Below are 10,310 nucleotides of genomic sequence, written 5' to 3'. Positions count from 1 at the left end.
TTAAAGCATGTTTCTTTCTTTAAGTTTATTGATCTCCAGTTTACTCAAGGAGATCAACTAGATTAAGATGCATACCATCTTTTTATTCCTTCTCATACGTTTTAATAAACCACACCCTACTCAAACTGATTGTTATGGAAGTAAATATCCTCATGGACGGACAGCTTCCAGAATTTGCCCATCTTTAAGCCAGTACAGCATTGAAATAGGGCTTTTTTTGTGTGGGGGGTGGGGGGTGCTGTGCCAGGTGGCTTTTGGGGATCTTGGTTCCCCAACCAGGGATTGAATCTGGGCCACTGCAGTGAACGCACTAAGTCCTAACCACTGGACTGCCAGGGAATGCCTGAAAATGGGGCTTCTAGGTAGACCATAATAGCTCCAGATTTCTTTTGTGTTTTTTATTTTGAAAGGTATGTATCCCACAAAAATTTGGTAGAGTTTAATTTGCCTGTGATACCTTTGGCAGTAACAACCTAAGCTGCTTTCACTCTCATTCCCAGACCAACGGCCTCCTGTGTCCTGTGGCCACAGGCAATGGCAGCAGCCTCTGTAAGGGCAAGAAAGCGAGACTTGGGCCCTGCCTCAGGCGGCCCCGGACCCTGCGCCCTCTGTGGGTCTCAGGGTTATCTGCTCACCCCTCTGCTAGCCTCCACTGCCTTCCCTGCTGGTTTTCTTTGCTTAGGCCAAGGTGGCAAGGGAAAATGGAACCCAGCCCTTCCCAAACAGGCTCCAGGCGGCTGGGCAGCAGTTACTCTGAGGCTTGTAAGGCAGAGCAGTGTGCATTTGGAAATGTTTTATTGCTCTAAGTTGAAAAGTTTAATCATTTTACTTCAAAGCTGAGACCCTGGTTGAGAAAACTCCACCAACATTTATGACTGCAGCCTTCTCATTGAAGTTTCCTTCCAACTTTAGAATGCCAAAGCAGGACCCTCTATTCCTTAATTCTGCTGTTATGAAATCCTGTATTTCTTCAGAAGTATTTTGTTTAAAGTCAAAAGGCCAGAGTGACTCAGTGTTACATGAACTGGGTGTTTTTGTAGAATAAGCAGTACATTTAACACCTAACAAGGCTGGGCTAATTAAAATTACACTGCCTGTCTCTAGTAATCATCAGGAAAGGATATTATATTTCTTATTTTATTCCTAAGGGTTTTTTTTTAACTATTGTGTTCCTGCCAAATTTGGTGAGCATGACACAGCCCAGCACATCCCTGAAGCACACAACATTTTTGGTTCTTTGGATGCTGATAGAGATCTATGTAGCTACACAGGGGCGGATGTGGTGGGAGGTCTACTGGTCCAGGGCCCACCTAGGGGCTCCTCCCACTATACAACCCCAGCTACCGTCTGAGGATGGAAAAGCCACTTGTCCTAATTGTCTTGACAGTCAAGTATCAATTTAAATATCACCTACAGAGAGGTCTCTGAAGGGGCATGCCCTCCTCATTGCCCATTCCCTTACTCTTTAATTTCTCTCAGATAGTTCCATCTGAAATGATATTTTAATTCTGTATTTTTGCCCGCCTCGCAGAGTGGAATATTAACTCCAGAAGCAAGAAGAGCAGCTGTAAAAAAAAAAAATAAAAGAACAGCATCTACCTCATCTCTACTGTATTCTTAGCATCCAGGAGTGGTGTGTCACTAGGAGACACCTGACAAATATTTACTGAGGGCAGATATAGCTTGCTTATCAAACAGCTCCTGGCAGCCTGTCCTAAAAGTTGGGTCTCTCCAGTAGCCCTCTGCAACTTCCCTTTTTTGTCTTAGATGTTCCAAAGGGCTCCTGATGACAGGTCTCCTATAAGATGCGCATTCCTCTCTCCCAGGCCAGCTCCCACCCAAAGTACCCAGAAAACCACAGCCTTTTTGCCCTCAAAAAAATAGCTGCTTCCTACAAGAGCTGAGCAGGTTTTAAAATTATTTTTCATGCCAGGCCTTAGGCCAAAACTCTTCATCAAATCAGGCATTTTCCAGCTGGCCTAGCACAGAAAGTCCTTCCCCACTAGGGCTGCAATCCATTGTCAGTATATTTCCTGAGTAAAACTTTGTTCCCTCTATAAATATTTAGCAGGAACCTAAAATATTAATGTTCTCCCACGTACTCCAGGGAGAAAGCAAATTACCAGAGCCTCAGACTGTCTCCGGATGACAGTCTTCTCAATAACGATCCACAAGCAGGTTCAGTGGCCCCCCCAGTTCCCCTTTCTGGTTCACTGGCCTTCTCTGCCGTATCAAACATCTTGTGCCTCCGTTAAGAGCAGGCTCCCTCCGGTAGCGGGTGAGCCCCTGGCCCGTCATTCAGGAGGAGGGAATCCTTTTCATCAATTTCTTTGATCATTAAACAGCTCACAGCTTCTCCTGTGGCAGGATGGTGCTGCCTTACCAGCACATTCCTGGATGCCAAGGTGAGGGGCACAGGTGGTCTGTCTCCATCCTCCTGGTCTCCTGACCCCCTTGGAGGCTTCCCTGGGCTTGGAAATACAGGGTCCAGCAGAATGCTAAGGAGGCAGGGCAGGTGGGCCAAGAAGTGGCTCCCCCACTCCCCTGGTGAGGGGAGCAGGAAGCAGGCAGCCTTGAGACTCAGAGATGAGAAGGTAGGCTTGCGTGCCTGATTATGCTGGCTGGAGCCACGCTGAGGCAGACGCTTACTGACCATCAGTGCCCCCAGAGCTTACCTGGCAAGAATTCAGGCTCTAGTCTCGATCTCTGTGGCTAGCCGGCCAGGCCCAGGAATGCAGGGAAACACTGAAATCTGGAAGGGGCTGAGGGCGGGGTCACTGCTTCCAGCCCTTGGCCACCCTTGAATTGTCCTCTTGAAAGAACTGCTGCTCTACTCTCGAGTCTCAGCGTGGCCTCTGCTCCTTGCTGGACCTTCACTTGGCGTTTACTCATCTCTCCTCTTTCCTGTCCCTTCTCCCTTCTTTTCCTCCAGTCCCCAGCCTTTGCTTGCTTCTGCAGACCACCTCCTGCCCTAAGTGTTGTTACAAAGTTTACCAATACACTGACAGAGCTGGTTTCTAGTGATTTTGGCCTCCACCCGGCAGGCAGCATGAAGCCAGAGGACCTGGAAACCCCTCCTTACAGAACTGGATAGGCCCAGCTTCTCACATGCCTTGTGCTGTAAGTTGAACTTGCAGTTGGCAACTAGCCGATTCCAAAGCTCCTATTTATTCTTGAAGCTGCCTTGTTTCTATTTTGATTCTGCTAATCCAAACTGCAGTTTGGTGTTTCCACGGAAACAATCCAGTGATTGTTTGGCTTGCCAAGATGAACTGCGGGGGAGAGTACCAAATGACGTAAAACATTTTTAGTTTCTCAAATATCAATGTCTCCCCAAGAAGTCTTTGGTCCCAAGTTTTATTAAAATAAATGTTCTAGGCGAATAAAAAACTAGGCTCCTGTTATTCCTCCAGCTCAATCCCTAGAGACTGGCTCCCCAAACCTCTGCTCTGCGCAGATGAGCACGCTTCTGCCTGCCGCCATGAGGCATATGACAGAGGCAGGAAGGTGTCCCTTGGGCACCTTGGGGAGCCAGGGAGGCAGAGACAAGAGAAGGTATCACCAGGGAAATGACCATGTGGCCATCCCAGCTACTCTGCGAGTGCCCTGCCAGAGGCTCAGGGCTCACCTGCTTTACCCAACAGCTGTTTCTACAGTGAGGAAAAGCTCCTCCTTTAAGGAGTCCAGGCTGGATTAGTTCTTTGGTAAATCTGAATTTTCACAGAAAGGCTTTGCTAAGCTAGAGGTATACTTGTCTACCCAGCCAGGAGAATCTAAAGCCTCCCTTCTGCCCCACCCCTAAGCCAGGCTCGGCTCTCATTCCCAAGTGCCACAGTATGTTGCAGGCAGAAAAAAAGTCCTCTCATTTCAGTCTTATAGGGTTAGCACCGGCTCTCTGCTCCCAGCAGCCACCCCCTCTGCAAAGCCTCTCCAGGGAGAACTAAGTGCTGAGAAACAGCTCTGTGAGACCTAGAGCTTCTGGCCCTGAGGGTTCAGCACTATCAGGGAAGCGTGAGCCACTAGTGAGGGTCCTGCTGAGCCTCCCGTGCCAGTCTTGGACCTGCTGCAGTTCCCAGAAACTGTGAAGGTCACCTCTGGGCAGGTATCTGGTGAGGGATGCCCACGGCTGGTTGGTGGAGGTGAAGGTTTTAAAAAACAACTCTAATTTCTTCTTTCTGCAGAAGTGATTCAGGTCCACTGCAGATAAACTGAAAAACAGACAAAAAAGACTAAAACCCTTCTTGTCCTCCTTGGTAACAATGTCACAAACTTGGGATCAACTGCATTTAAAAATTTTGTAAATTTTGGAATAAATTCAGATTTACAGGAAAGGTACAAAGATAGTAAGTTCAAATATATCCTTCACTTAGCTTCCCTTAAAGTTAACATCTTGCATAACTGTGGTGTACTTGTCAAAACTAAGAAACTAACATAAACATATTAAGAACTAAACTTGAACTTGTATTTGATCCGTTTTTCCATGAATGTCCCCTTTCCATTCCAGGATGCAATCTAGGACACCTCACTGCATTTAGTCATTGTGTCTCCTTAGTGTCTGCTGCTGTGTGACAGATTTTGAGTTTTTTCCTTGTTTTCCTGACACTGACAATCTAGGGTACTGGCCAGGCATCCTGGAGAATACCCCCCAATCTGGGTTTAAAATGAAGCTCCCATCTCGTTGCATCCTGTCAGGGGTGGGTGACGGGCACAGGACAGCATGGGTGGGATGGACCTTCATCACTTGCTTAAGTGGTGTCTGCCAGGCTTGTCCATGTCTCTACCCCAGCTCTCTCCCTTGAAAAGTGACTTACTAAGTCCAGCTCACTCTCCGGGGGTAGTGATGGGCAGAGACCAGGGAGGATAGGGGTTACGCCTCACCTCCTCTGTGGGAGAGGATCCACATCAATAAATATTGTTTGGAACTCACTGTTGGGAGACCTGGTGTTCTGGATAGCAAGTCGCCTGACATGTCTCCATCCAGACAGCCCCTTCTCCTGAGTGTGGCAGCCAAGAGGCTGTAGGCATTTCTTCTCGTCTGCTCCTGTCCCTCCGGCTCAGGGGCTAAAAAATGAATCCCAACTCCACCATCTGCGAGTGTTTATTATCCACTGCAGGGACTGTCAGGGGGCTGTCAGGAGCCTCTGGTTAGCCACTCTGCCCTTCACCCGGCAGTGGAGGCCTGTTCCTTGAAGTGGCCGGAGGCTAATTCTCAGGGTCAGGCAGGTGCACCACTAAGAACTAGGTGCAAAGTCTCCACCTGTGGGGCCCAGATTAATCTCTGGACCTGTGGTGGTGATGGGGTGTAGCCAGCCCTGCAGCCTGCCTCATGCTGCTGGGTCACTAGCCTAAAATACGGCCTCGTGGGGGTCATCAGCCCCCAGGCCTTCCTCCCCAGCTCTTTGAGTTTTATGTCTTAACAAACAGTTCTATACTAGCCTTGTCACCCCCATTCTCCCCTATGAGCCAAGGAGGTGGGCTCAGTTTCTGGGAGATATCATACCTTGCTCAACAGTTTATTAGGCTTCCTGAAAGAATATCATGGTTTTGAGAGATGGGTCCAAATAATCCCTGATGGTGTCCTTTCTCTCAAGTGGTGGGGCTGGAGCCAGCCCTGCTGAGCTTCTGCTGCCATGCTGACCTCAGAGGTCAGTGGCTCAGCCCCTCCCTGCCCCTGCCATCTTATCCCAGCACAGTCATTGTCATGGGAACCACCTGTGGCCTCCCGGGGGTCCAGTCCTGGAATGGGATGGATGAGGTTCAGGTATGAAGTGAATGAGTAGGACCTGTGCTCATCCCTTCCTTCCCCCCTCAGCTGAGGGCCCAAGATGTCTGATGTGGGTGTATGGTTGGCTGGCCTCACAGGAATGTCCTGCCAGAAGGGTACCAGGGATGCTGCCAGCTCCCTGGACACAAGTAGGAGGCCTCTGATCTGGGCAGGGGCAAGGATGGAGGGACTGAGGGTCTGGCCATGAGGAGGGCATGATGCCTGTCAGGGGACAGGCAGCCGTGTGTGTGGCGTGTGCAAATGTGGCAGAGGGCCTGGGGCCAAGGACCCTCTTGAGGCCAGTTCCTCCACTGAGCAGGCCTGGGATGGGCTGGTCCCAGGGGATCAGAAAGCCCACACTGCTTGTGGAACCTGTACGTTTTCAGGGGCCCATAGAAAAAAAACATCAAGAGACACAGCAGAGGCCCACGACCTGCCTTGGGTACTGTGTATATTGAACAGCAATCCAAAAAACAGTCAAGATGTTAGAAAAAAAAAAGTGAAAAAAGAAACATTTTAAAGCAACAGAGTTAAAAAACAAAAGAACAACAACCAAAAAACTGGGCTGTCAGCTGAAAAAGGTACACCACTAGAAGTTAAAAAGTTATGGTAATTCAGATTCTGCTAAGCCTTTGAAGTGGCCCCTGATGATTGTGACTAACCTGCACAGACATCCTAACATCAGTCTCCTACCGTAAAGAATCAAAGCTGAAGTCAACTGTCCTTACTCAATTTGGTATTTAAAAGAGGTCATCAAATTGTAGTCCTCTTCCAAGTCCAGAACAGTCTCCACGATACTGTGGTCATCGAAAGCCTGCTTGAGGCTGCCAGAGTCTGCGTCCGGGGCCTTCTGAGGGCTCTCGTAAACCGGCAGGGCCCAGGCTTCCTCCTTGAAAGGCAAATCTTCACAGTGGCCACACACACGGTTCAACTCGTTTTCAAATTCTAGTTTACCAGCCAATTCTTCAATAGTTCGGATGCTTGTATGGTCTTAAAAATAAAAACATTCAGCATTAGAAGTCCAGTGGGAGAATTCTGAAGATGTTTTGCGCAGAAGTTAAAAACTACAAGTGGGCGGCCATCTCCTGGGAGCGGGCAAAGCCGGTGTTCCGGACCCAGGACTGGCAGGCTGCCACACTGTAACATGGGCTTGGCACCCCCTTTCCAGTGCAGGTATTTACTGAGTCCCAGGTATCTATTGGTCTCCAAGCAGGGTGTAAGTGGGAGGATACAGAGATGCCTGTGCTTATTCTGGCTCTTGGGGAACTATTCCCTGACTTGAGGATGCAAGACACTGTGTGGGGTCTTTTGAATAAGTAAAATGCTGCCTATTGGGATTTCCCTGACGGCCCAGTGGTTAAGACTTCATAACCTCCACTGCACGGGGTGTGGGTTCGATCCCTGATCAGAGAACAAAGGTCTAACCTGGTCAGGTGGCACTGGTGATAAAGAACCTCCCTGCCAATGTGGGAGAGATAAGACATGTGGATTGGATCCCTGGGTCAGGAATATCCCCTGGAGGAGAGCATGGCAATCCACTCCAGTATCCTTGCCTGGAGAAACCCACGGAGAGAGGGGCCTGGCAGGCTATAGTATGTGGGGTGGCAAAGAGTTGGACATGGTCAAAGCGACTGAGCATAGCACATAGCACAGAGCGCCATGCACCACAGCCAAAAGAGGAGGAAAATGCTTCCTGTAGATGGCAGGGGCCATGGAAGGAGGTAAGCAGAGGCAGTGATGATTTCCGTTCACCTACTGGGACCATGGGAGGAGATTCAGGTCACTAAAGCAATGGCAGGGATCTTGCTTTGTGACCCAGGGCACGTACCACCCCTCACCAGACCTCCTCCTTTGCTGCCCCATAACCCCATGACCCTTCAGGGCCAACAGCTTTGGGCTGCTCCCAAGGCTATGTATCTCTTAATTAGGAGCTGTCTGGCCACTGTGCATTGTGTAAAAATAGGGCGCATGAAGTTCACATGCAGAACATACAGATGTGTGTGTAGCAAAAGTGTCTACGCCAGGATATACCACCCTGCCTTAACAGTGGTTGCCTTTGTGGTGGATGGCAGAATTAAAGGGGAGCTCTGGGCTTCTAACTTTTCTCTTAATCTTGTGTTACCACCACCCACCCGAGCTAGACTACTCCCCCTCTTCATCTCTGCCTATCTTCTGTTTCCGTCACAAATAAACTCATCCACCAACAGCGGCTGTGGTCCTTGGCTTCCGGGGATTCACTCTAACTGTACATTTATGAAATGACTTGATGGATGTGACTCCTCCAGGCTATCAGCTCCATGAAGGCTCTCTGCATGCAGCCTGCTGTGAACCAAACAAATCTACCAAGCCAAGGGAAGAGACGGGTTTTTTATGACACTTGCTGACTTGGGGGCCTGGGTGAAGGATCTATCCTTTCAGGGAGAGGATGGAGCAGCCCTCTGAACTCACCAATCATATCAAGCAGATCCTTTGTGACCTCTTGGCTGGAACCGAGTGGGATGCTTGGGTCAACTTTCAAATCCTTCTCTGTATCATTCCTGCAGCCCCGGGGACCCGGGGAGAAAAGAAAAAGGCAGAGGATTAGATCCTCTTTCAAGAAGGTATCTATCGGAGGTGAACTCAAGTGTTAGATAATCTTAAAGACAAACATTAGTCCTTTAAATTGTCGTTTATGTTGTGATTCGAAAACTGGGAACCACTAAGTCAGTGAAGTTGACTAAAAGCATTCTAATGCCCATTAATGTCTGTGAATAAGAGCACAGATATTAGTAATACTGAAACAATTAAATGGCCTCTTCAGTCTCTCCTTACAGGGCAGCCAAGATGGCAGGACCTGGAAATTTCAGGCCACACGGTCCTCCTTGCTAAGACTTAGCTCCCCCAGTGAGTGAAGTGAAGTCCCTCAGTGGTGCCCAACTCTTTGCGACCCCATGGACTGTAGCCTACCAGGGTCCTCTGTCCATGGGATTTTCCAGGCAAGAATACTGGAGTGGGTTACCATTTCCTTCTTCAGTAGAGCCCCCAAGGGGAGGGAAAATCAGTGTTACTGACCCAGCTTAGGATTTTCAACAATTCCACCCACCCCGCCATAGGAAATCCCCCTAATTGTAACTGTTAAACCCATGAGATTGGAATCACCTTAGACTGTCTTTTCTCCAGTTCTCCCCATCTCCTGTTGCTCGCCAAAACTGTCTTTCGGGTGCCAAAATGGAGGAACGCATCACGATGTTTTCCTTGCTGCTCAGAGGTTTTCTTTTGGGGCAGAGCGCCTGGGGCTTTGCATTCACGGGGGCATGGTTTGGTGCAAAGGCCACGTTCTCGTTCTCCGGAGCGCCAGGGACGGGACAGAATGGAGCCGCAGAGGAGCAGGCTACCAGCGGGTGCCTCGGGCAGAGGAGCCGGTGCACGGGGAGGGGGAAGGCGAGCGGGGCGGCGTCCAGCTCCACCCGCGGGCGGCCCAAGCACTCCTGGGAATGGCTGACTCCTTCAAAGGCCCGGTCGATGGCTGCAGTCAGCTCCTTTCTGCATCTCCTCAGTTTCTCAGACATCTTCCCTACAAGCGACCTTTATTATATAATACACTGGAAACGCACAGAACAACGTGAGAATATCGGTACAGATTAGGTTGTAAACCGCCCACGAAGGGGTATTTGTCACAATTTCCTTAAGTTTGAGCCACGCCACAGGTCAGAGAGCCGAGAAACCCACTCTCGGGAGATTTTCTCCTCGTGGGAACAGCTGCGTCTGCACTTCTCCAACGGGGAGGGAGGAACCAGTGATCGATCGAGCCCGGCCCTCCTCCCCGCCTCCTGGCCACCCCTACTCTGCTCTCAGGCCCCACCCCGTGGCCGCCCAGGGCAGAGACCCACGGCTGCGTCCTCACCCATCCGCCAGAGAAACCCATCAGCCGAAGAAACCGTTGGGTTGGGTCGTCTTGCGCTCTCATCAGCTGATCGCGCGTGTCCGCGCCCGACAAGCCCAACCCCCACGGCTCGGGTTAAAGGTCAGACAAGGGACGCATAGATGGCCTCGTTTTTTGAACCCACGCAGCGTGACGGGGAAGCAGAGGGCCCACGCACGCACGCAGGGGACACGCACGCAGGGGACAGCGACAATGGCCGTGAAGGTACGGCCAGGGGGGTGGGGGGTGGGGGAAGGGTGGGGCCATCAGACCAGGGGCGGGGATCTCACTTCTAACCAAAGTCCCCGGCAGAACAAGGAGCCCTTTCCAAGCCCAGGAAAGTTCCTATTCTGATGCCAACACGGAGAGAAAGGCTGCAGACCAGGTACCCAGCAGTGTCCTGTCCTGATATTTAAGTGGGATCTAATAGAAGTGCCACACGATATCAATTCATCAAGGATGCTGGGGAACATAACAGAACTGCTAGGTTCCACAGGAGACTGAAGGTTGGGAAACTCCAACACCAAATATCATTAGGGAGAAGGAAGCTGGAAATTCCAAGGTGACTCAAAGGGAAACAGAAAGGGGCATCAGTGGCTACTTTTTAGGGTATTATAAACCCATCTCAGTGCACAGCAAGGGAAA

The 10,310-nt window shown here is 50.1% G+C and overlaps 1 protein-coding gene across 4 annotated transcripts; it reads right to left on the bottom strand.

The window, feature by feature from the left end:
• Positions 1–3,343: 3,343 nt before the first annotated feature.
• C26H3orf62 (chromosome 26 C3orf62 homolog) lies at positions 3,344–10,228 on the bottom strand. 4 transcript variants are annotated; one of them, XM_020915791.2, is made up of 5 exons: positions 9,648–10,228; positions 8,903–9,345; positions 8,213–8,301; positions 6,493–6,754; positions 3,344–4,208 (listed from the first exon to the last, which is right to left on the bottom strand). In XM_020915791.2, exons 2-5 carry the CDS (start codon positions 9,310–9,312, stop codon positions 3,941–3,943), a joined length of 1,029 nt encoding a protein of 342 aa, XP_020771450.1. In that variant the 5' UTR covers positions 9,313–9,345; positions 9,648–10,228; the 3' UTR covers positions 3,344–3,940. The 4 variants fall into 4 exon arrangements, with proteins under 4 accessions (XP_020771450.1, XP_020771449.1, XP_020771451.1 ...); XM_020915790.2 differs by having other exon boundaries at positions 8,903–9,317; XM_020915792.2 differs by lacking the exon at positions 3,344–4,208 and having other exon boundaries at positions 6,199–6,754; positions 8,903–9,317.
• Between the last annotated feature and the right edge of the window lie 82 nt (positions 10,229–10,310).

Source organism: Odocoileus virginianus, chromosome 26 (assembly GCF_023699985.2).
Source record: "Odocoileus virginianus isolate 20LAN1187 ecotype Illinois chromosome 26, Ovbor_1.2, whole genome shotgun sequence".
NCBI classification, from domain to species: domain Eukaryota; kingdom Metazoa; phylum Chordata; class Mammalia; order Artiodactyla; family Cervidae; genus Odocoileus; species Odocoileus virginianus.
This window is presented reverse-complemented; position numbering and strand designations above follow the sequence as displayed.

Coding starts and splice junctions, on each gene's coding strand:
- C26H3orf62 (XM_020915790.2), bottom strand. Junction 6,755..8,212: donor GGATCTGCTTGATATGATTG/GTGAGTTCAGAG, acceptor TTTATTTTTAAG/ACCATACAAGCATCCGAACT. Junction 4,209..6,492: donor TCTTTTAAATACCAAATTGA/GTAAGGACAGTT, acceptor TCTGTTTTTCAG/TTTATCTGCAGTGGACCTGA.